At 37.8% G+C, this 25,741-nt stretch overlaps 2 protein-coding genes across 2 annotated transcripts in view; one reads left to right on the top strand and one right to left on the bottom strand.

Moving 5' to 3' along the window:
- NPHP3 (nephronophthisis 3 (adolescent)) overlaps positions 1 to 12,441 on the top strand; it is a gene marked incomplete at its 5' end in the record, with an annotated part of 28,092 nt that extends 15,651 nt beyond the window's left edge. Inside the window, 12 exons of the mRNA XM_010290928.1 lie at positions 114 to 252; positions 1,047 to 1,211; positions 1,728 to 1,825; positions 2,686 to 2,808; positions 3,157 to 3,346; positions 3,492 to 3,733; positions 4,131 to 4,206; positions 5,377 to 5,504; positions 8,413 to 8,653; positions 10,607 to 10,732; positions 11,633 to 11,748; positions 11,931 to 12,441. Coding sequence (XP_010289230.1) covers positions 114 to 252; positions 1,047 to 1,211; positions 1,728 to 1,825; positions 2,686 to 2,808; positions 3,157 to 3,346; positions 3,492 to 3,733; positions 4,131 to 4,206; positions 5,377 to 5,504; positions 8,413 to 8,653; positions 10,607 to 10,732; positions 11,633 to 11,748; positions 11,931 to 12,111 — 1,825 coding nt within the window. The remainder of the gene's footprint in view (positions 1 to 113; positions 253 to 1,046; positions 1,212 to 1,727; positions 1,826 to 2,685; positions 2,809 to 3,156; positions 3,347 to 3,491; positions 3,734 to 4,130; positions 4,207 to 5,376; positions 5,505 to 8,412; positions 8,654 to 10,606; positions 10,733 to 11,632; positions 11,749 to 11,930) is intronic.
- A 4,076-nt stretch (positions 12,442 to 16,517) lies between these two features.
- On the bottom strand, positions 16,518 to 25,735 carry UBA5 (ubiquitin-like modifier activating enzyme 5). The gene is made up of 12 exons (XM_010290918.1): positions 25,708 to 25,735; positions 24,507 to 24,552; positions 24,325 to 24,414; positions 23,032 to 23,141; positions 22,555 to 22,641; positions 21,807 to 21,891; positions 20,845 to 20,949; positions 20,589 to 20,716; positions 18,600 to 18,735; positions 18,079 to 18,154; positions 17,169 to 17,275; positions 16,518 to 16,601 (listed from the first exon to the last, which is right to left on the bottom strand). The coding sequence occupies exons 2-12, from the start codon at positions 24,543 to 24,545 to the stop codon at positions 16,518 to 16,520; spliced, it is 1,047 nt and encodes a 348-aa protein (XP_010289220.1). The 5' UTR covers positions 24,546 to 24,552; positions 25,708 to 25,735.
- Positions 25,736 to 25,741: the final 6 nt, after the last annotated feature.

Below are 25,741 nucleotides of genomic sequence, written 5' to 3'. Positions count from 1 at the left end.
AATCCAGTAGGAATTCAGAGCATTTTTGCGATAGAGCTCTTCAGTAGTTTCAATTCATCTTACTCAGCTAAATTTAATGCGCTAAACCATGCCCTTTTTGTCCTTTTGCTCAGTGTTGGAAATACAGGAAATATTGATGAAACCCTTCAACAGTGTTTTCAATGTCAAGACACAGTGTCACTATACAGGCTTGTTCTGAGATCAATTCAAGAATCATTGCAGAGTGATAAAGAGAAAGGTCTTCTGAGAGAGGTAAGCAGAGAATGTGTTCTACTGGTAATGTATATTCTTTTCTGCGAAGAGTTTTTCTTAAGTTAAAAGTAAATACAGTTTTTGATGGTTCATATATATGATTCAGAGATTACTGTAGTATTAGTATTGACGGGACAATTTTATTAATTTAATTACGTCTATTACATAACTATAGAACATGTGACTGCTTTATGTTAAATTTCAACTAAGTCATTATCTCACAAAAGCAAACAGAATTTTTCCCCTATGATGTGATACAGAATCAGTACTTCCTTTGGTACCCTGATCCAATAATTAATTAACACTGAGCATAGTAAATGTAATCAAAACATGGTATCTTATGAATACAGGGCACCGCTTACTACATTTCTGATTCCTCTTCCTACCTTTGCAGAATTTCCCTGCTGTGTGGAACATTTTTTTGATTAGGACATGACACTCGATAATTGCTAGAAGTTCTTTGGTGCTAGCAGCATAAGACTTTCTGCATATTTTACTTCCATGGATGTTCCTTATGATAATGGCGTTATTTCCCCCCAGTGTTTTAGAGGAAAGTCTAAGGAGCCATTTGTTTTTCCCAAAGTGTCCCATTTGGTGCTTTACCTATTAGAATATTAATCCATTAGCACTGAGGATTGTTCTTTGAGGACAGAAGAGGGAAAGGGCTTGTGTAGGCGGTTCTGTTTTTTTTCCCTTGACGTGTAAAGTTATACAGTGATACACAGTATTTTTCTTGGAATTTCAGCATAGCAGCTCTGCAGCAAACTGTAAAATAATCTTTCTGCTTTACGTAGATACTGTGTGTCATTGGTGTTAGCCACAACGGTGTGAGTGAGTCAGAGCTGATGGAACTTTATCCTGAGCTGTCTTCTGCAGTGTTAGCCTCGCTTGTTCACAGCCTGCATAAAATGTGTTTGCTGACATACGGCTGTGGTTTGCTAAAGTTCCAGCACCTCCAGGTAAATTTTGTAATTCGAAATATGTGCAAGTGAAACTCCACCCTCTAAGCCCCTGCTGTTTTTCAGCTAAGTTCTGTTTTTAACTAGGTGCGCCGGGATGTTTGTGTTTGCTCATCCATTTTCCTTAACATCTGGTGTGATGTTAGAATCACTTTGAAAGCTACTTGAGCTATGATACCAGTATTGGTCAGTATTGTTCCGCAGTTGAAAACCTGGCATTTCAAACCATCAACATTTCTGATCGATTAGTTATTAACTCCATGTGTCCTAGAAAACAGTGGCTCCACAAAAAACAAGCAGAATTGAAGGAGAGGGAATATTTTCTGAACAACCAGTTTTGGTCTAGTATAAGAAAATCTGTTTGTAGTTCCTTTGTCATTGAAAGTGAATTTCAATTTCAGTTCTACAACATGAGACATGTTGCACAAAGAAATCTTGCATAGCGTCCTGTGTATCATTAGCACTTAGTAAATAAATTAAATGTGTTCTCTCTCTCTCAATTATATTCTTTTTCAGGCTTGGGAGATGGTGAGATTAGAGTATATGGAAGAAGGTGAAAATGTTATTTCTGCCTATAGACAAAAACTAGTGGATTATTTTACCATGCAGCTAAGGTAGGTCAGAATTCCTCAAGATGGGCTAAATTTCAGGCTTTATGCCTCATGGATTTTTTTGTTTTCTTCATATAGCTTCTTTGACTCAGTTTAGTAAATTATTACGGCAAAATAACTGCAAAACCCTAGCTCTCAGTTTAATAGTTTATTATTGATACGTTGCTTTTTAATCTTGGAAAAGATTGAGGACTATGGAGGGGAATGGGCAGATAATAAAATTACCACGTGAAAAGGGCATGAATTTATACCGCATCAGTTATTTTGTGGTAACTGACTCCACGTGGAATTTTAACTCCCAGTAAATGCTAGGAAACTTGAGGTTGCTTGGAATTTTAAGAAGAAACAGAAGACCACTTCCATTCAGCAGGCACGTACACAAGAGGAGGTCCAGTAGAACCACTGAACAGCTAGAAGTTCATATCCAGCTTGAAAACTGATTTGCATTTACAGTCCTGAGTTAGTGTGTCCCAGCTGTGGGCTAGTGCTTACTGTTCCTCAGAGCATGCACTGTTGGGTAGCAGAAAGCCAAGAGGGCCACAGTGTGCCAGGGAAAGGAGGCACAAAGGGACAGTGAGCTGCTGCAGGGCTGCAGTTCTGCTAGCAGGTGCAGATTGGCCCATATGGGAGGGAGGAGCAGCTTCCTGTAGGGTACCTGGGGCTTCCAGCATGCCCTGAGGTGAAATGAAAAGGAAGATTTGAGAAAATAGAGTACACAGGTCTTATAGTAGTCTGTGTTTAGACATTCAGGTATGGCAGTTGTATGCTTGCCTAGTTTTCACATCAAATTGTGTTTGTTGAACTTGTGTTCAACACAACAGGCCTCTCAGAGTTTTAATTTTGATTTGCTTTTCTTTCAATAGTCGAGACCGAGTGACTTGGAGAAGTGCAGATGAACTTCCCTGGCTCTTCCAACAGCAGGGTGATAAGCAAAAGCTACACGAGTGTCTTTTGAATCTCTTTGTATCCCAAAACCTTTACAAAAGGTATGAAGGTAGCCACTGCTTTGGCAGTTAAAACATTGCAAAGTTTTTTTTTTTTTCAATATAAGTCAGAAAATTGCAGATATAGATGAAAGGGACTGAAATAGTAGAGGCTGAAATGCTAAATACTGTTGTCATATAAATAATCTATTTTTTTCTGTTACACCTGGGAGTTGGTAGAGGGATAAATACTCCTGTCGAGCAGCATTAGTCTCCAGGGATTGTCTTTGTAGATGCTCTGTAGCATAAAGACAAAATTCATGCATGTGGCCCTTTTCTACTAAACTAGCATCAGTCTAAATTGAGAGTTGTCAGAGGTAAGATGAGCTTCTTATTTCCTTGTTAAAACAGGGGACATTTTGCAGAATTGCTGAGTTACTGGCAGCTGGTTGGGAAAGATAAGAGCTCTATGGCAGCTGAGTATTTTGACTCTCTGAAAGAATACGAGAAAAGCTGTGAGGCAGAGGAAAGTATGATCTGCCTGGCTGATCTTTATGAGACCCTGGGACGGTTTCTTAAGGACTTAGGCCTTCTCAGTCAGGTAAGTACATTTAGAGATTGTTGTAACAGCAAGGAGGCAAATAAAGCAGAGCTCAGTGTGTGCTTTCTGTTGCAGTTGTTAAATTATTGGAGCATACAGGATGCTGCCTGCTGCCATCATCATATTCTGAACTTCGTTGTTACAGGCTGTAGCTCCTCTGCAGCGGTCTCTGGAGATTCGAGAGACTGCGCTGGATCCAGACCACCCAAGGGTGGCACAGTCACTCCACCAGCTAGCAGGAGTTTATGTTCAGTGGAAGAAGTTTGGAAATGCTGAACAGCTGTATAAACAGGCACTGGAAATCTCTGAAAATGCTTATGGAGCTGAACATCCTCGGGTAGCCCGTGAACTTGATGCACTTGCGACCTTATACCAAAAGCAGAACAAGTAAGATTAACTACACTGGTGTTTTATTTTCGTGTGGAGGTGGTACAAAAATAATAGCAGAGATTTTCTGCCTGAAGCTAGAATATTTCTTTGGTTCTTTTTTTTTTTTCTTCCAATGCAACCATGAGCATCCCCTCTCTATTCTTGTAGCAGGCCACCCAGTAGGGGACAACTTTTGTGCTTAATTTGACAACAGACTTGTAAAAAGTTAGAAATAAAGGAGGTTGTCTGTCCCTAAGGATTTTGGGTATTTTTATCTTTGACAAGAAGTGTGATTTATTTTCAAGATTCTAAAATTCTCCTCAGATTTGTACACTCAAGTAACTTAGAAGCTTTCCAGAATACTCAGTGATGCTATATTTGACATTCTTCTAACACTGTAAATAACTGTTTTCAGATACGAACAAGCGGAGCAACTGAGGAAAAAGTCCTTCAAAATACGCCAAAAAGCAGCAAGGCAGAAAGGCAGTCTGGTAAGGAAATGTTTGATATTTAGTAAAAGTGCAGGGCATGTTGCAGGTCTGCTAAATAGATGATAAAGTGTGTCTGCAGAGCTGACAAAGCTCCAATGCTTTTGAGAATTGAGGGCATAAGTAGTGAAGCAGCTTAGCAGCAGCTTTGGTAACTGCCCTTTCAACTGCTGGAAGTAGAGATGCATCTGGTACAACTGGTATGGAGTTGAGAGACATCAAAAAGAAGTAAGTGGATATATATGTTTCAGAGGTGCAGAATTACTGTTGATAAAATTGGCTGTCAAACTGGCAATGGAAAAAGGTGTTCTCCAGAATAACTGAGGCATTTATCCTACAAATACTAGTGAACACAGTGCTTACTACAGTGGATAATCCCAGTAATATTAGGGGCCATATCGAGTTTTTCTGTTGTTTTTTTTTCTCATGTGTTATTCAAATGCAGAGTTCCTCTTGCCATTCTTGAGCTAAGGGTTTGTTTGTTATGTAGTGCCTGTACTGTAAGAATTCAGCTAGTAAGTCCAGAGCTCTAGTTGTAGCTCTAATGAAAGTAGTGAAAAGCGATAGAAGTGTTGCTATTTCCACAGTGCTTAAATACAAATTAATTTGGATCATGAAGATTTTGTCCATTTTTGTGTAATGACTTCTGCTGCACAAATGTTTTTATTAAGACTGCAAAGATCAAGAATAGGTGGAGCATTTAACAATGGCTGCACTTTTAACTTGTAATTCACTTTGCATGTAAGAATTAGCTTGGCAGCCCATTCTACAAAAATCCATGTAAAACCTTGAGTAATATTTTATATGTATTTGTATATGGCATTTAGGATAGGAGATTAACTTGATTTTAAGTTTGGAGCTTATAAATCTAGAATTTTATCTGAATTGGTTATTTGAAGTGCAGAATTTAAGCAAATTAGCATATATGATAAAGAGAAAGCGGAGCTGTACGACAGCATAGTAACTTAAAATTTCCTGGAAGCATGTTTGGTGACATTCACTGTTACACTGTAAATAAGTAGAATGCCTATGTGGCATTTAGCTTGAAAACAGGATTTAGGTAGCAATATTGTGTTCCTTTGGCACCAAACTGAGTCTTTTGATTTTCTGTCTTCAGATGTACACTTCAAATGTAATGGTGATTGGCTTACATTACTTTGTGCTTTGCTGTAGTGTGGCTTTGCTCTCCTGCGTCAAAGAGCCCTGCAATTGGAAGAGCTCACATTAGGCAAGGATACACCAGATAACGCTCGAACCCTCAATGAGCTTGGAGTCCTCTATTACCTGCAGAATAATCTTGAGTAAGTTGTATTGTGTGACACATCCACTGAGTATTCTCATAGATCTAAATGGAAGCAAAGCATTGAGAACTAGCATTAAATGTAGACACATGATCAAATACTCATTATGGTGCCATCCCTGATTCATTCTAGAGGTTTTTGTTTACTTGGAAATATGCTCATATTTTCTAGAGTTGATGCTGTTAGCATGTGAGTATTTACCAAGTCAGTGCATTTCCTGTATTCAGAATTGATGTTCCACAATTAAATTTAACTAGCCTTTATTGCAAATACCAGTTCTCTCTCAAAATTTATGCCCTCTCTACTCAGCTTCACTATTTGGTGACCCTTCTTTGTAATGTTCATCCTTGTACAGCGGGATTGTTGTTTTTCTATGAAAAACACTCACAATGCCAGTATTGCAAGAAATCATGAGTTAAATATTCACTGTGCTTGTAATCCTCAGGCTCTTACCCTGCTGGTCTTTTTAAGGGCAAAAGAGAACAGAGCAGAACAAAGGTGTTGTAAAAGCAAATAGAGGTAAGCAGGAGTGTTGAAGGAGAATAAGAGGTGCAGAGCAGTTTTGATTGCATGGTTAGCCACTCTTCACATCAACTTCCTCAATCCACAGAGTAGTCTAAAACTGTGTGTTGTGACGGAATTGTAAAGTCACCTTAAAACCCACTCTACTGAACTGAATCTTTTCAAAGAAGAAAGAAAGTGCACAGCAAAAAAGCACAGAGTAAGTTCTGGACGTATTTGTATCATATATATTTGAAATATCAAACATTTCCTTACCAGACTGCCTTTCCACCTTCCTGTATCTGACGTTTATGTCCCCAGTAGTTGTTGGATAGCTACAGCAGTATATTGTATAGAATCATTGAAGTTGGAAAAGACCTTTAAGATCATCAAGTCCAACCATCAACCCAACACCACAATGCCCACTAAACCATGTCCTGAAGTGCCATGCCTACATGTTTTTTGAACACCTTCAGTGATGGTGACTCCACCACTTCCCTGGGCAGCCTGTTCCAATGCTTGATTACTCTACAATTACTCTTTCAATAAAGAAATTTTTCGTAATATCCAGTCTAAACCTCCCCTGCCACAACTTGAGGCCATTTCCTCTCATCCTATCACTGGTTACTTGGGAGAAGAGACCAACACCCACCTCACCACAGGCTCCTTTCAGGTAGTTGTAGAGACTGATAAGGTCTCCCCTCAGCCTGCTCTTCTCCAGACTAAACAATCCCAATTCCCTCAGCTGCTCCTCATAAGACTTGTTCACCAGACCCCTCACCAGCTTCGTTGCCCTTCTCTGGACACACTGCAGCACTTCAATGTCCTTCTTGTAGTGAGGGGCCCAAAACTAACACAGTATTCGAGGTGTGGCCTCACCAGTGCCGAGTACAGGGGCACGATCACTTCCCTACTCCTGCTGGCCACACTATTTCTGATACAGGCCAGGACACTGTTGGCCTTCTTGGCTACCTGGGCACACTGCTGGCTCACATTCGGTAATTTAATCGTAATTTAGGATCTGCACACAGAATCTCTGTTAAATGCAGGACCTTTACAGCGAAGAAATTGACGTGGAGTTTTTCATCAGCTTACCCTCATGAAGTCATGCCGAAATGACTGATTATAGAGGAGCAATACCTATCTATTCTCATATAAGATTATTTCATATTCCATGTTACTCATATGTAGTTCCTGTCCAACACAACCTAGTTCTAGAGTAACTGTATCTCCACTATTTCATAGGTGAGTGAAAGTATAAACTTTGTTCTAGTGAAGGTTTAAGTCATTTTTTTAATGGGTATTGTGTCTCTGTTCTGAATCAGCAAGTCCAACATCGTTTTTGATCATTTGATGCAGTTAGAATGAAATCAATGGCAGAAGGCAATGTCACTTTATTAGTTGTTATATTACACACATCATCCTCTAGGTCTTACATACAGACAACACCTTTTGACACTTGTCTGAGCTCCAGAATTGAACCTACAGTTCCATGTATAAATGGTCTTTTTTTTTCCCTCTAATGCAAAATGGATTTTTCCAGTTTACTAGCTAAGCTGACCTTTTGGGAATAGTGTCACACAGAATTCGTGTGTATGTCAGGATGACAAAGTGCCTAGCTATAATGGATGCTGCCAGGATTTTGTGGGGATCACCCATTGTTTGTGATAGAGGAACTGCTATAAATCTGTAATGGAATAGTAGTATGCTACTCTAGTGAGATAAAATATGCCCTTTTGTTAGGGAAATGCTTGAATGGTGGTGTTACACAGAGTCTTTTCTACTTTGTCACTTCTAGACAGATTCTACTTGGAGAATCTAGCTCATGACATACATAAAAACCCTTTCAGTCTCTCCCCCTTTGGTATGAAAGCTGTCTGCCGAACCCTGTAATGTGTTTTTTAAAGTTACTTGAAAAACGTGTGGTGAGTTCTGAGCCTTTACCTCACATTCCACTACTGCTTTATCCATGGGAGTACATGACTGCTATGAGGAGTTGCCCAGAAGTCAGTAGAATGTTTTGAGGGATTACTTGCATAACTGGAGATGTAGGTTGAATTAAAGAAGTAAGCAGCTGTTGCGGTAGTGTAATGTTTGCTGAAATCTGCTAGACTGGCATTTCAGTCCTTTATAGGGAGGCTCCAAGTTTGCACAGGAATATATTAACTAGCTCTCTATCTACATGCTTATGGTTAGCCTACACGGCAGGACTGTGTCTGGGATGTATAGTTCCTCACTGTGTAAATGAATTGCTGATGTGGCATTCGCTTATTCTGAGGAAAGTCCATAACCAGATGTCAGTATCTGTGCAGTTTCCAAGGCTGAGTTTGTTTTGTTTCAAACAGCCACTTCAGCCTGTACAAATGTTACCAGCTTTAAAATATTGCTGAATGAATGTGTTCTGTAGGACAGCAGAGCTTTTCCTGAAGCGCTCCTTGGAAATGAGAGAGAGAGTCCTGGGACCCGATCACCCAGACTGCGCGCAGTCTTTGAACAATCTGGCAGCCTTGTACAATGAGAAGAAGCACTATGACAAGGCAGAGGAACTCTATGAAAAAGCTTTAGACATCAGGAGGAGAGCACTGGCTCCAGATCATCCCTCCTTGGCTTATACTGTGAAACACCTGGCAGTGCTATACAAAAAGATGGTAAGCACAAGCCTGTTACTTTTTCTCATCACCTAAATTAACTGTAATACCTTGCGTTGTTACAGTCTTCAATCCAGAAGGAGTGGGGTATGGGAATTTTGTCAGCTATTGGTGTTCTATACACATGGATAAAAGATGTAGTCAAGCAGCCTCAGTCTGTTTCCAAAAGGCCCAGTAGCTTTTTCAAAACACACTTTGCTTAAAGAAAAGTTATTTATGAATAATGTCTTCAGTGTCCTGCATGCTTAGTATTCACCATGAAGAATTTCTGATTTGGTTAAAAGCCAGTGTGTTGGCTGCAGTGAGGGAAGCTCTTCCCAGCTGTATTTGAGCTCTCCACTGCCTGCTACATGACATCCACATACAAGAGTTTGACCAGATACATCTTCCTGGAAAAATCATGGTTTAGGGTGTAGGAATAGTTCTTTTTGCACAATGACCTTGAACTTTAGAGTCAAATTGAGAGTAATTTGAAGGATCATGAGGGAGATAGTACTGGACAAACAAACTGTCTGGCTGAGCCACCTTCAGCTTCTGTCGATGCAGTGAAAGATGAGAGTTACTCCCCTGCGAAATGCACTATGGGGAACAAAATTAACAGTACCATAAACTTCTGCGTTTCATCATTTCAAAATGTTCTGTGAATATTTGTGTTTGCATATGGTTGTTCTAATCATTCAATATCATGATGTAAGGTTTCCAGCTGTTGAAGCAAGATCAAATTCAGAGGATGACGAGGTTTTTTTTTTTCTTTTAAAAACATTTTCACATTTTACCATTCTTCAAAGAGAAGAGAGTTCTTGAAGATAATCCCTTGAATCAAATGCTTCTGTGTTTTTGCTCAATGATTGTTACCTGTTATTAGGTGCATGAAATCGTTTTGGGTCACACATTCTCTGCTCACTTCAGCTTCTAATTTTCATACAGCTAGAAACTGCAAAAGCACTGAATATTTGCATCAAAAAGCTCTTTGCTGGTTTGAAGGAGCACAAATTAAAATTCATGGTGAACTAGTGATGCAGGGAAGAGTGGAGGAAGAGGAAGGACAGGCATCAGATGTAGAAAATTACATTTATAAATAAGTATTTATTCCAGATGAATTACTGATGATCTTCAAACTATGGCATGGTGATACTTGAAAAAACAAGGAGAAAATTTTAGTTTAATTTTGCAATTACAGTGAACCATTATACAATGGACTTTTGCAGTATTTAATTTCTAATTCCTGTTAAATATGAGAATTCACATTCTACTAATAGAAGTCTAAGCATACTTCTGAAGAATATCCAGGTAATGTGTGAGCAGATTCAAATTTGGAGGTAAACAGATTTGCTGGAAAAATAATCTACAATAAAACTAGTTGGAATATGAGAGGGATATTTTACAGAAACCAAAGTCAAGAAGCCAAAGCCTCGATATGGTGAATGGTACCTGAAATGGCTTTGGGCATTGCAGCTGTTCCAAAGAAGATGCTGCAAACACCACTTCAGTAAGCAAAAAAATGCTCAAAAGTTAAGGCAGATACATTCCCATTCCTGTATCACCAGCAAAATTTCTGCCCTTTAGGACAAAAAATAAGCTCTGCTCTTATTTATGGCAAGATGAGGAAATATAAATGGAGAAAATTATTTGAATAAAAGTACAGCTGAAAATTCTTTTTAACAGCCTTCTCAATGAGACACTTGAGGGGGAAAAAAGCTAAAAACTAAATATATAGGTATAACTGAGAAACACATTAACTGGGAGTTGAATATGCTCCGTCTTTTGGAAAATTAGGTCCTAATAAATACTCATGATAAACAATCTGTGCAGAACATAACTATAAATTAACAAAAGTTAAACCCTTATTCTGGAAACAGTTACATCTTCCTCAAGGCTTTTTGTTTAAAATTGATTTTACTGTTAGCATTTTGACACAACACAACTGAATCATTTTTTCCCTGTTATTTCTAGGGAAAACTTGACAAGGCTGTTCCTCTGTATGAACTAGCAGTTGAAATTCGACAGAAGTCATTTGGTCCAAAACACCCTAGTGTAGCAACTGCATTGGTAAATCTAGCTGTCCTGTATTGTCAGATGGTAAGTTTTTCATGTCTTACACGTTTATTATTCCTGTCTTAGGCTTTTTTAATGATTGGTATCATTTAGGTACCAAAGAAACTTGATCACATTTTAAAGGGAAGCTCCTTACACGATTTGCAAATTCTTAGGTTCCATTTTAAAAATTGAAATATTTGGCAAGGAAAACGTATGCAGGGAACAGATAATTGCTGTGACGGGTATTTCACAAGGACACTTGGGCTAACACTCTTTAGATTATTCAGAATGCCCACGTGCTTTATAAGGCTAGAGCTAGAGTACTATTTTCAGCGACATGGTGGTTATCACAGCATGGTGGAACACAGCTTTACCACTGACTTGGAGGGAAACATAAATTTCAAAGGATTATGTCCATGAACAAAGAGTGCCCACCTTGATGAACTGCCACTCTCTGTAACTAAAAATCTGAGGTGGCTGTAGACTTCCTAGTCTGCAGCCAATATGAAATTCAAGGGAGAGGCAATCAACTTGTCAGATTCCTTACTTAGCATCAACAGGAGTGAGCTGTAGTTTGTTTTCTTGTTCTTTGTATTCCTGCAATCTGCATATCTGATTTTAAACAGGGATTAAAGCTGCCTCAGGTAAAATTAAAGAGCATTTGGTAACTCAAAACTTTCAGGACTGGGATTTTCAAAACTCTCTAGGAAGTCCAGACCCTAATTCTTATAATATTAGTGGGAATTGCATTTGCAAGTGCAAGCCAATTACTTTGACAATCCCTAGTTGTCGTCCGCATCTATCAACAGTATTGAGAACGCAAAACACCTTTCTGATTAAATATGCATGACACTGTATCTAGGATGTGTTGACAAATGTGTTGGAAAAAAGAACAGCAAATGTAATACATGTCTGTAACAAACAACTTTCTACTACCCAAAGAAAAAGCAGATTGAAGCTTTACCTCTTTATGAACGTGCATTAAAGATTTATGAAGACAGCTTTGGTCACATGCATCCTCGTGTCGGGGAAACTCTGAAAAACTTGGCTGTGCTAAGGTAAGATTATATGCTTTAGCCCTGTAAAAGCGAGTTACTGTAAAAATGACTTAGATGAAACAAAACATCCTGGACTTGTGTACTTAGTAGAAAAGTAGAGAGCCTTAAGTACACTTTGTTGATACCATGGTGTGCATTTCAATTTAGATGAATTAAGAGACTTGTTTTACTCTTCTCCAAAGCTATGAAGGAGGAGACTTTGAGAAGGCAGCTGAACTTTACAAGAGAGCTATGGAAATAAAAGAAGCAGAGACTTTGTTGATAGGTGGAAAAGCAACTTCTCGACACTCATCAAGTGGAGATACATTCAGCTTAAAAAGTGCATTATCACCAAACATTTTCCTGGAACACGGACAAAGGTGATATAAACCTGCTCACAGGAAAGGCAGTCTCTGTTGCTGTTTTAAAGCAGACATAAAATTATTAAGAAAAACTATTTTCCTAGGATAACATACTATTTTGGAACTGACACCGGTCTTCATGAATCATAGGGAAACAAACGTTTAAGCTTGAAATCCTTCCATGTTAACTTTGCAGACTGTATGGTACGAAATGAGCTGCTTTCATTGTATATAGATGTGCATATTAGTTACTAGCTCAAGTTCTAGCTAATACCAAAAACATGTGGATTTGGTACCTCTTAGCCTAAGTGCCAGGATTATAACAAGTTAAATTGAACCAATTGTATATATTCTATGGGGAGTTCTTATTTCTATGTTATAATATCCTGGTGCAGAGCACTTGTGTATTTTTGTTTCATCAATCCTTTCTGTCTTTTCAGAAGCTTTTAAAGTCGTTTCTAAGGAGAGAGTAATTTTGAAAAAGTAAAAATAACTGTTCTACCCAAAGTTTTACCTGCAAGGTGATTACAGCTTTAAGCAAATTTGGATTCAAGGGACTTGTGCAAAAATAATTGGTTTCCTGAGAGGCTAATATATCTAAATATATTATAATCTACAGTTAAAGTTGTTGTCAGATTCAACTGTGTTCAGTAAAAATACTTCCTGTGAGGAATCTGAATGAAGATGATTATGACCCGATTCTCTGTTGTTAATCCTTTAGTGGTACTTTCACTATTTGATCTCATTGAATCCCTTAAAATACAAGAATGTTTATGTTTGTTAGCTGGAAAAACCTATTGAGCGAAATAGTTTGCCATCAAATAAAGTGATGCTCATCAAATATACCTACCTGTTGTATTTCTTAATACCCTAGTCATCTGGCAGAATCCATGTGAAGTCTGTTCTCATTTGGTGCATAAATCCATCAATCAGTTTAAATACATGCTAAAAAAAGACTTTCTATAAAAAAATGAATGTAAGTGAAAAAATAATTGAAACCTCACTATAATATTTCAGAGGTATCTGATGTGAAGATTTATTTGATGCAGTTTGAAAATGCAAATGGCCTCTACCTCAAAGGGGTTCTTCTCCCAGTCTCTTTTCCCTTTTAGATTTAAATATAACCCCTTTCAGCCCTTGTTCTGGTTAGAAGAACTTAAGATTTTGGGAAGACTAACCTGGCAAAAGAAACAGTATATAAAACTGATAGAACAAATACACAACCCAAATTTTAGTTTTAAGAGTAAGACTTAGTTGAAAAAAATTTTAAAAATAGCTCTTGGAAGGTATTACGATACAGCAACAAGAGTTAGCACTCTGTAATAGCTCTCTGGGTATTTTCCTGTTACTTCAGAAAATGGTTTTTAATAAAAGCAAGAGTCTTACCACTGTATTCCAGCCACCTTGGAAAGTTTTGAAAATTGGAAAGTTTCTTTGCCATGTTGTTACCGAGTAAGAAGAGGGGTGAGAGGAAAAAAAAAACACAAGAACCCCAAAACCCCTCAACCTTCTCAGCTGGTACATGTTTCTGTTGCCTGCTTTTCTCACACCTGGTAATTCCCTCCTCTAAAGCCAGTGTTATGAATGATCAGCTGTTTGGTCTAGCTTGTCACCTCTGTTCTGATTTTACCATGTATAATGATGCATCTTGCTCTCCTAAATCGTTTTTCTTAATGTTGCTAACGTAAATAAGAAGCTACTGTCTAGACCTTCAGTGTCTAGATGAATTAGACTTTTCCCATTTAGTGATTTCCAGTTCTGAACTGTTACTATTCTTCCCTTAAGTGACTTCTCTCTAACTTATTCATAGGTTGCAGGGTTGCTTTTGGAATAAAAATCAGTCCCTAAACAGTAGCAGATCCCAACCATCCATGGCCCACTAGCAAAGACAGTGAGGAAACAATGTGCTTACCCTGTCAACCCAAGGAAAACTTTCTACAGAAAGTAAAACAGGATCACAAGTGATAGTGGAGGGTCTTGCAGGCCACATGTTGGCCATAAGCTTATGCAGCTATAGTTTAAGCGCTCTTACAGCAGTTGTTCATGTATTTGTAGTTGTACCTCATGGACGTTAAAAAAAAAAAGTAATTTGTGTATCTGGTGTATGCCAAATACTACTTCTTTGTAGGAGAACACCTCAAAACAGAGTGTCAGCAGTTTCAGTGAAGATTTATTCATACAGTCAGAATATCAACATCTCAATAACATTCATGATACATCATAAAAATGGAAAGCTTCCTTTATAAGACTGCCAAATAAACAAAGCTGGCCTAAACCATTGCAATATACTTCAATTTGTTAGTTCATAACAAAAATTTTCCATTAGGTTATGTAGTCGGAGTAGATTACACTTGTAAATGTCTTTTTAATTAAAACAAGATCCCTAAAGCTGCTTTTTTTGGATGATGTTTACTTTTAAATAATTTTAACCATTGGCAAATACATTCTTCTCAAAGGATTTTCTAATTATTTCAAATTCTTATTGTATATACAAGTTGAAAGTCTGAAAGTAACAGGAGAACCATTTTGCATACTCTGTTAAGTGGACATACAGAAATGTGTATTAATTTGCTCATAAAACTGTATGTGAAGTAAAATGGTAAACAGTTGCCTCTTGTAAAGCTGTCAGTCATGTGATAGCAGCTGTGCTAGCCAAATAGTTAAGAGCCAACATTAATGAAGCTGTTGTAGAAATGAATCAACCATTTGCCTCAATCTCCAGAGCCAGGCAATTGTCTCACTTCTATTGTTCCCAACAGAAAGGTAAAGCCACAAAGAAACTTAAGTAAGACTTAAATTGATGCTAACGTATACTTAGTGACACAGATTCAAGTCTGTGCTTTTTTAATGATCTTGTTCTATTTCCTTTCCCTCTTTACAGTTCATTTCTAAAATCTGGTTTCTCCAAAGCTGAACTCAATCAAAAGAAAAATCTTCCATTTCACAGTATAATGCACTACACCCAAAACCTCCCTCACTAGCTTCAGAGATGATTTTTATGTAAGTAATATAATCTAGTGTCAGCTGTGGAGGAAACAGATCTTGATGTTTGTAACTGTTGCTTAGAAATCAAACATTTTTTAACAAAGGAAAGTATTCATTCAGCTGCCCTAAGAAACAGAAGCACCTCCACAATATTACTCTCTTTTTACATGTTGGTTGGATACTGCTACTACCATTACGAGCTGGTTCTGTGTTGGCTGCATCATGCTGTGGAAAGGTTTTTTGAACAGCCCAAGTTGGAAATGCTTGTATTATACTGCAAAGGTTGAAATTTACATTCTGAGCCAAATTTAAATAATGATCAAGTTCTGGATCAGACACCTAGAGTAGTTTAAATATTTAAAATTGATACTTCCAGTTCTGCAGGGCACCAGCACTGCAGGATGCGTACATTTACAGGTCAGTTTAACACATAACTTTAAAAAGGTTAACACTACTGTACTAGTATTTACAAGACAAATACAATAGCTCAGCTACTCCACTGAAGATATTTGCAACAGTAAACAAAGCTTGAAGCATCTAATTTTAGAAGTTTTCGTATGCAAACTCAGATTAAGTATAGTCCTTAATATAGCCCATATGATGGGGATGGATCAGAATTATAGCTAAACTTTTAATAACCAACAAAAATACAGTATTTAGATTTTCATAGATAGACAAAATCTCCTGTCCTTTCCAATGTTGCTGGCAGTTCTTACAGATTTTGTCATGAAAAGCATCTGCCAGCTGAAATAGTAACATGCTAATACCCAGTCTACTAGTATAATTATCTACTAACAAAGGACTTTGCCTTGTTGCGGCATACTCAAAGCATTATCACATACAAAACGTATAGGCAGCTATTTAAGAACAAGCAGTAGTAAATGGATAAAACCAGGGAAGTTTCAAAAAAATTCCATCCCAGAGAGATTTAAGGCATATGAAAAGGCTGAAATGTTCAGAAAAAGTAGCCACTGCACGATCCGTGCCAAGAGTTTACAGACACCAGTGAACAACAACAAGTACAAGTGCCTGGAAAAGCAGAAGCAGCAATATGAGTGAGGCACAATCATCTTGCCCTTGACCTATTCAATCCGTTCCAGCAGATTTCATCTTGCCCTTGTCCTGTGCTATGTACTGTTCTCATCACATGATATTACATGTAATGTGCTGTTCCTGCTTTTGTTAGTTTCTACATCTCCTTTTATTTTCTACTGAATATCTGGACACTAGCAATGCTGAGAAATTAAAATTTAACTCCATATGTTGATGATGTGAGTAGACATCAGAATATAAACAAGGTGAGTCTCCTTCCTTCCTGCCCCTGTAACACTTCCATTTCATCAGAAATGTAAAGATAAGCTTCAGTGGAAGTAAAAAAAAAGTCTGATCTTAAAATCCAATGTCAACCCAAGCTCCCAAAAGTCATACTTAATATTTGTTTTGCTACATGTTTCTCATTTTGGCCATGAGTTCTTCTAGGCTTTCTTCAGACTCTGCTACTGTGTCCTCCGTTATCAAATTCTCTTCCTATTAGGAACAGGAAGAAAAAAGTTGGCAACAAAAATAGCAACAGAAAACTCCACACAAATAATTTTTATTGTGTTATACCACACTACTCTCCTAGAACCAAGCACTCAGTTGCAAGATCAGGACTAATCTTAAATTGTAAACTATTATGACTAGGAGTTTGAATGTTCTGGCTGCAATACATACAGATTGTGTGTTCCCCAGGCATCCTAATTACTCTTTGACTACAGATAGCTTTTACAAGATAAATATGATAAAAGTTAATGAGTCACCAACGTATCAACTGAAAAACTGACATTTATTTTCCTTCCCCCAGCCCTCAAATACATTCATTCCTATCACCTCAAAACTACGTTCACACTAGCACCCATACGTAAAAGAAATGTATTTCATAGAACACAAAACTGGACCACAGAAGGCACCAATCGGATGTACTGAGGTACAGTTTCACTGGAATTGTTCAGGATGGAACTTTATTTTGGGTTTAAAGGATAACCAAACTGGCTGCTATTAAAAATTTAATGTACAGTATTATTCTTTATGAATTTTTGAAATACAATATATTACCTTGTTTGGGATAGTATATGCTACAGTAATTCCCTCAGGAAGCTCAGGTACTGGGCCAGAAGCAGCCTTCAGCTCATCTTCTGAAATTTCTGATACTAATTCAATGCCTTCGCATTAAAAGGAATAGAGAACTCCATTAAAAGTTAGAAGAAAAAGTTCTTTAATCACCATGTTATCAACAGTAAGTGGAAAATGGCAGCTACTTTTCCAAAACAGAAAAACTTAAAAGCAGAAAGACCTTTGGTTTCAACTGCTTCATTCCATTATCAATACCAAGTACTTTCCCTTTACAGTATATGAAATGGTTCTACACAGGTAACTTATGGACAAGAATGGCACCTCTCCTATACGACTTCCATGTCCTTAATGTTTAAATCTTATTGTGAGGACACTTCTCCCAATGGTAAGCTAAGATTATTTTCCATATCATGCAATAAACAGAATGTATATACCCATTCTTGAAATGGTTATATAAAACACGCTTACCATTCCTTAAGACAATTCCCTCTAATTTAAAGCCCTCAGAGGAATATAAAAATCCACATGATACCTTAGCATAGGGGTTATGGAAGTGAGAAATGCTCTTTAGTTACGTATTTAAAAGGAACACGTAGTAAACAGAGCTTCTCACATCTTTCATATCTTCAGACTATCTTCTGAGAAAGTTTATTTAAATGGCGGTTACATTTTAATCCTAAAACCTGCACGTTACACTAAAAAGACATCATCAAGTTGTGGTAACATTACTGTCAAAACCTGTGAAAAGCCAGCAGTAATTACGCAGTGTTAAGTTATAAAAAAATAGGAACCATAAGAAGTCTATGTACCCTACAGTGTGTTCACCCAAAACAAATACTTCAACTGAATCTCAGTACTGGGAACATCATTTAGTCTCCGGTTGATTACTTACCCCAGTCGTTGTCTTCATGTACTATTTCTTCTTCCTGTTCAATTAGTTCTTGTTTCGGTCGTGCAGCTTCTTTTTTCTGAAGGAAAAATACAAAAAAATAAAAAAACATATGTAATAGTCCAATTTTCAACAACAGCAAAGATAAAATCTAATATTCACACTTCTTTTAATATTTAAGATACGCAGTCACCATTTAGAACTTTGTTAGACAAAAAAAGGCAGAATACCTGCAAGTTTAAAAAAAAACCAAATGCATTAACTCTCAAAAATATATGATTGAGAGAAAGGTTGAGCAACTACTGCAGAAAAAAATATTATCTAACTGAATGCAAGCCATTCTGCCTATCCTTTACTTTAAGATAACTCAAAATACTGTATTTTTAGAAAGACATGCAACCACCTGAAGACAAGGCTGCTGAAAATTGGAGTAGCGATGAAAGTTTTCTTTTACTACAAATCTATAGCTTGCTTTGTTCTTATGACTAAGAAAGGAAAAAAATAAAAACATGAAAGATTTTTACCTTATAATTTTCTTGCTGTTTTCTGCAATTTTGGTCACTACATTGTGGGTTTGGCTTCATAGACATAGTTGGAAAGAAATCCTGCATCGCATTGTAACCAAGATAATAACTCACAGTACCAAAATTTAACAGGTATCTAGAAACACAAACAGAGGAAGCTGGCTCTTATATACAGGTGCAAGAGAACAAGCCAGCTACAGTCTCAGAAAAAATATGTTTAGAGTAGTATGTCAACAGTTTTCTCCTGTGCCTTAATCCATTGCTTGAAGGACTCAAGTGCCCTGTATTACAATGGGAGAGTTTTCAACAGCTAATCAGAACCAGTTTAATCATCTCTACTGTAGGGTCATATTGGCAACTAACATAAAGATTTAAACTAAACTGCAATGTTTGCATTCTTCATTAAAGAAAAACACCTGTTGCTATGCAATTTTACATAATACCGCCCTCTGCACAGCTGAAAATGGAGCTTGGTGGTTTGTCAGCACACTTGCAAACAGAACTGTTACTCTTTGTAACTAGAAATTTTTGCTTGACTGACAAAACCAAACTAAGGCTAAAACCAGGCTAAATAAGATCCTATTCTCAAAGATTCTTGTAAAAGACAGCGCATCGTTTGAAACAAGTACAAAATTGTTAAAAAATTTTCCTTGCTGATACATGCAGTTCTTTTAGCAGTTGGAGTCATATTTTAGTATTTTCAAAAAGTACTGTCACATGTCATATTGCTATATAGCTATTTTTAATTCACATCAGGTTTTTGGAATACAAACACTGCAAGAGAAATTTATTATTTGTCCATGTACAAAATTTCAAAGACAAGCCAGTGCTATAGCCTTTTTGTGTATAATTTAATGGGGTCAAATGGGAGCACGTTTAAATGCATAACTAAGGGAGGAAAAAAAAAGTGTGTGCATATGCAGTAAGACAAATTCTTAGGAAAACTCTGAATACTCTTCCTTACCTGTGAAAGGTTCTATGAAAAACAGCAGCTCCAAAGTAAAGACACCAGTGATTCAAGCAGTGTATATTCAGAGCGACCTGAACAAGCTTGAGGAACGGGCCTGTGTGAACCTCATGAGGTTCAACAAGGCCAAGTGCAGGGTCCTGGACCTGCACTGGGGCAACCGCCGGTACGGTATCAATACAGGCTGGGGGATTAGGGCAGTGAGAAGGACTTGGGGGTACTGGTGCATGAAAAGCTGGACATGAGCCAGCAATGTGCACCAACTGTATCCTGGGCTGCATCAAAAGAAGGGTGGCCAGCAGGTTGAGGAAGGTGATTCTGCCTCTCTACTCTGCTCTGGTGAGACCCCATCTGGAGTACTGCGTCCAGCTCTGGAGTCCTCAGCACAAGAAAAACCTGGACCTGTTGAAGAGGGTCCAGAGGAAGACCACAAAAATGATCAGAGGGATGGAACACATCTCCTATGAGGACAGGATGAGAAAGTTAGGTTTGTTCAGCCCAGAGAAGAGAAGGCTCTGGGAAGACTTTATTACTTAGTAAGTAAAATACTTTCAGTACTTTAAGGAGGCTTATAAGAAAGATGGAGACAGAGTTTTTAGCAGGGCCTGGAGTGACAGGACAAGGGGACATGGTTTTAAACTAAAAGAGGGCAGATTTACACTAGATAGAAGGAAGAAATTTTTCACAATGAGGGTGGTGAAACACTGGCACAGGCTGCCCAGAGAGGTGGTAGACGCCCCATCCGTGGAAACATTCAGGGTCAGGTTGGACAGGGCTCTGAGCAACCTGATCTAGTTGAAGATGTCCCTGCTCATTGCAGGTGGGTTGGACTAGATGACCTTTAAAGGTCCCTTACAACCCAAACTATTCTATGATATTTCAGCCCTGTCCAATGATGCCAATACCTTGAGGAATAGGCCACAAACATATAAAAAGAACCAGGTCGATCATTATGAAATGTTCCTTCAGGTTTCTTTCTCTTATGGTGCTGTACATTGAATAGCAACAACTCAGTCACTTACTTCAGAACATTTTGTACAAGAATTCCTGCCACAACACCCATAGTTGTAGGAAGACTAGCTGCACAAACTCCTTCTCGTTTTAATGTTTTCTCATCAATATTTGCAGCAACTACAAGTGGAGGAGCACACTGAGGGGAAATGAAAGAAATTCAGTTAAAAAAAAAGGTATTAAAAAAACCCTAGCCAGCTAATCTTCACACTCCTAGTCCCACTTTAAAAGAAAGATAAACAAACAATTCATCAGAGCACTGCATACCGCAAAACAAGCAGATTCACCAGGTATGATCAGCTGTATATGTCCTGACACTGCATTTTCACTCACTCCAGACTCCATCCAGATTTGTCCAAGTTCATTGCAGGCCTTATAAACACAGAAACACAAACATCAGCACTGCAGAAGTATAATGGAGAAAAAAACAAAACACGTAAGTTGAGAGTGATTAAACACATTGATCTTCCTGCTTTAAGACAAAAAAGCTATGATAAAAAAAAAAGAACATGAAAAGGTAGAATAGAAATTGCTTATCAGAGTCAAAGGATAAATCAAAGAACAAATTAAAGGCGTCCTCATGAAGTTCACCCTTTGTGTTTTCCTGAAGACTTGAGACTTTTGAACAAATACAGGCATTAGCGATACAGCTGTTAGATGCGCTACAGAATCTAACTGTACAAACTACTTTTAGAGGTATGGACACAGGGTATCTGTGTACCTTCAGTGCATGCAATTTGCAGATAAAGTTAGCTGAAGGATAACAGAAAACATGTATTTGGGACATACCCTACATTGGTTGCTGTTATAAAGAAAACTAGTTTGATTAGGTACACAGCCTTAAGAAGACATTTTTAGTATACAAAAAGTCATATGAAGTATACAATTACCTATACAGTCTTTAAAAAGTTTGTAAGATTTAATATCCCAGGCTTCGGTAATACCTTTATAGAAGCAGGGTAATTTGGACGTACAGAGAGGGCTTACAACATTTAACTCTTTTACTAACTATTAGCTGCTAGTAACTTAAAAGTCCAGTTATATTTATACATATAGCATGTGTTTTACAAGAAGAGGGTAAAAGCTCAGATTCTGTTTCCTTAAATCAAGTGGGAACATTCTTAGAAGATTCTTTACAAGTTCTTATCTTTTCTCTAGGCCACATAATTCCTAACAATATTTATAGAAGAAAATCAACCTCCATAAGCTCATGCCTTAGATGGCCTTACCGTGTTAATTGCCATGCGAGCTTCAAAGTTGTCCACACAGCTTAGAACAAGATCAACAGGCTTCCCTTCCTCTAGCGCACCATTACTGAAATAAGTATCAAAAGTTTGCATGTAATTGGTGGCAGGACAAAATACCAACAAGGCAATTAACATGCTCCTCTAGAGTACCAAAGCACATGGGAAGTGTATTGCCAACAAAACTTGAGCAAATGCAAAACAGGATACAACAAGCATCTTAGATTTGCAGGAGAAACAGCAGCATGCTGAGGCTGGGATATAAATATATTTGGGAATTTTAGATTAAGTTTTATATGGTATACACTCACAGTAAAAATTATTAGGAGAATTGTCTCTGTGTACAGCATAACTACAAATGGGAAAAGTTATTTCAGAACTTGAGATCCACTAATAATTACTTTCTTTCTCCACTCCACAAAGCATACATGAAACTACTCCAGAACAGTCAAAATATGATCTGTTTTCTGTAATGGGAAAAGCCTATAAGAGCTGCAGCTTCGGTTGGAAATGTAAAGATGCACTAATATAAAATATAACTATGTAACTGTAGAAATAAATACCAACTCTAGAGAAAAGGTCTAGGCAGAAATATCTTCATATATACCTATCTCCCACTGATTTGTAATTGGAAGTCATTAAATTGAAGAAAAAAAAAACAATAAAAATGTGAGGCCATATAGAACCACACATCAGTGGAAGTTAGTGATATGCTTTTGTTCAGAGGTTTTACCTTATTCTATCCATGAAGTGTTCAAAATTGTCCAGTGTTGTGATGTTGTAGTTATGTACTTCAAATTGAACATCAGGATTAATATTCCTTATGGAGGAAATAATGAGTCAATAATAACAATGATAACTTGCATTCTACACCCTAACTTCACAAGTGTTGCTACAGTCTTAAGTCTAGAATACCCCTGTATTTGTCAAAAATTCACAGATTAGATGAGGAAAAAACCACAACATATTGAAGTGGCATAGCTATACCAAACTTCTGAGCAATATTAGCTACACTTAAAAAGTAGACTCACATTAAGGTTTTGGCCAGTTCAAAAATGTCCTTGAAGTATCAACCATTCCCACAACTATTTTATATTCAAATTTCCGAATTAGATCATGCTACTTTGCAAGTGATTAAGAGTGAAACATTGGTTTTCTGGAGCAGCATCCTGGATAAATACATTTTGATACCTACTTCTCTAAGTTATACCTCAAAGTATGCTCTGCAGCTTGCACTTTACTTAATCCAGCTTGATGAGGTTGGAAGAAGAGTCTGTTCATGTTTGCCAATTCCACTTTGTCATAATCAAACAGAAGCAGCTACAATAAAGATTTTATTAACATATGAGAATCTCCAAAGTATCTGCAACCAGAGCACTATGGCAAGGCATTTCAAACAACAAAACTCATTCTAAAACCAACAACAAAAAAACCCCAGCCAAACAACATCCCCCCGCTGTCCCATTCAGTTCACATAAAAAAGGTACCGACACGGTACGTATGAGAAAGACTGAATTATAACTGCCTTTCAATAGGAACTGATCCGTTAAGCCATGAAAACCACTCATAAAAAGCAATTTGTTCATTTGATGTAAACTAAGAATATTCAACAGATTATCTACCTGAACACTACCACCTCTACTATCACATTCCTAGTTGCTGTTATGGCATTAACTAGAAATGTGTCTTTCACTTGTCTTGGCACGTAGTTATTCAAAACAATTCACTTAAAATACCTACATAATACATGGGCATGTTGATTATTATAAATTCTGAATCAACTGTCCAGTGTCCTTTTCTATGCCTAAGATGCTGGTCTTTAGGAAATGCTCCTGCAGACAAAGGGGGAATATGCTTTGCAATAAAAAATTGCATCACCTCTGTATTAAGAAACTTCTTAAAGTTCCAAGAGTAAATGGTCAGGCTTTGCCTGGAAATACAAACACCTAAGCTACTCTTCAAATTCCTTCTTTAAAGAAAAAATCCTGTTTTATTAAATCTAGAGGTTCTTGTTACCTACACACACATCAAATTATTTTTAATTGCTGCTAAATTTTTATCTCCAAGTCTGCCACATGATGAAGTAATGTTTGTGATAAAAATCTGTTTGACATCTATTGCATTTCAGTTTCACGAATATCAACTAGTTCTCATAACATACGACTTAATCTTCTACATGAGTTACCTCCTCCTTTTTCTTTATTTTCTTTTTGCAATAATCCGGTGTGAAGGTTAGATAGATGTACTCAGATAAGAGCACCAAGAAGACAAGCATCCAAACAAGACTCACCCACATGATACAGGATTAAGCCCTACGTAATTACTAGCATAAGAAAAATACAGACTCTTCATTTGTGATGTTTACACAAGTCCTGTTCTTAAATGTTTTCTTCATAGTACTTCTTTATTTGTGCAAAATCAACTGACTAACATCAACTCTAACTCTTAGACCAAAGACTGGCCAATCTACTATAAAGAAGTAGAAGAAGAAAACTCTCATTACCTTACCAATGCCACACCTTGTCAACATTTCAGCAGTCACACTGCCAACCCCACCTACACCTACTACTGCAACTGTAAAGGTACGGATTTTCTGTAGAAAGAAATAAAATACAGATCAGTATATCAAAAATGGTCCTCACAGGGAAAATATGCAAGGCTGTTTTAATGCAGATGGAATCCTACCTCATAGTCTTTGACAATTCCCATTCTTTTTAGTGCCATCAACCGACTACAAAGAAAAACAGCAACATTATACAGAAAATGCTTTCTACATTTCTAATAGCAATTTTGCTTTTCAGATATTTAAGGTCACTTTTGCTTTAAAAATAACCCCACTACGCACCAAACTCAAGCCTGCTGTTTTCATTGCAGTTGTGATTGCCAGCTACACAGAGTCTAAATCAGATAGTAGATACTTTCCCATTAGAAACAGCAATGGAGTACTAACCCTACAGAAACTCATGTACTTATTCAGATGCTATGTGTAACATCAGTGAAATCAGGAGGACCCATAGCTATTTTTGTAAATGAATCCCTGGTTTACAGAATGAAAGGTTACACTGTTTTCTTTAGTGAACGGTACGGCAGCAGCATGCCAGTGAAGACTCTTGCACTGTTTTCTGATCGATTTGATTAGATTAACGCCAACATAACTTTTTTTTTTAAATTAATTACAGAATATCAGGTTGTGATAACTGGAAAAATTTTAAAGTAATGTTTTATCTTGCTGTTGCATCTTTTTGTAGAAAGGATCAATGAAAGTACAAGTCTCAATTTGTATTAAAGCAATTAATTCTGAAAAAAATAATGCTCCAGATTTCCAGAATCATTGAGCATTAGAAATGCTGGTCACAGCTGGTCAAGACTTCTCTAAACCAAACTCTAAAATACCTAAGTTAGAGGAATGAGAATAAGACCTTATGTAAGACACCTGTCCCGTTTATTAGCAACTTCGGTGAAAAACACACAAAGTTTCCTCTCTCTCCCTGTACCATAAAGCAAGATAATATAAAATAACCCTGATGTACATCCGTGTCAGCCCAGTCAGGTAGGAAATTTGAGAGCATCTCTGCCCTCCTCCCCACAGAGCCTTCAGCCCCTGCACACCCAGCCCCATCGCTTAGTCCCCTACCTGGCCTAGCCCATGTTCACACACCTTTTCCCCTTTACCCAGACCCACAGTTCCAACCCACGGCCTGAAACGCCACAGCTCTCCCTCTTCCCTATCCCTTCCACCCCGACTCAGCCCCTGGGCCTCTTCCCCACGGCCGAGTCCTGGCCCTCTCCCCATAACCCAACTCCTGTAGGTGCTGCCTCCCCGCCCCATAAGGCGCCCCACCGTGAGGCGGAACGCCTTTCTGCGCCCCCTCGCCCCGGGCCGCACCTGTAAGGGTTAGAGTCCGTCACCTCGGGGCTCA

This window comes from Phaethon lepturus, unplaced genomic scaffold, assembly GCF_000687285.1.
Source record: "Phaethon lepturus isolate BGI_N335 unplaced genomic scaffold, ASM68728v1 scaffold1420, whole genome shotgun sequence".
Classification (NCBI taxonomy): Eukaryota; Metazoa; Chordata; class Aves; order Phaethontiformes; family Phaethontidae; genus Phaethon; species Phaethon lepturus.
This window is presented reverse-complemented; position numbering and strand designations above follow the sequence as displayed.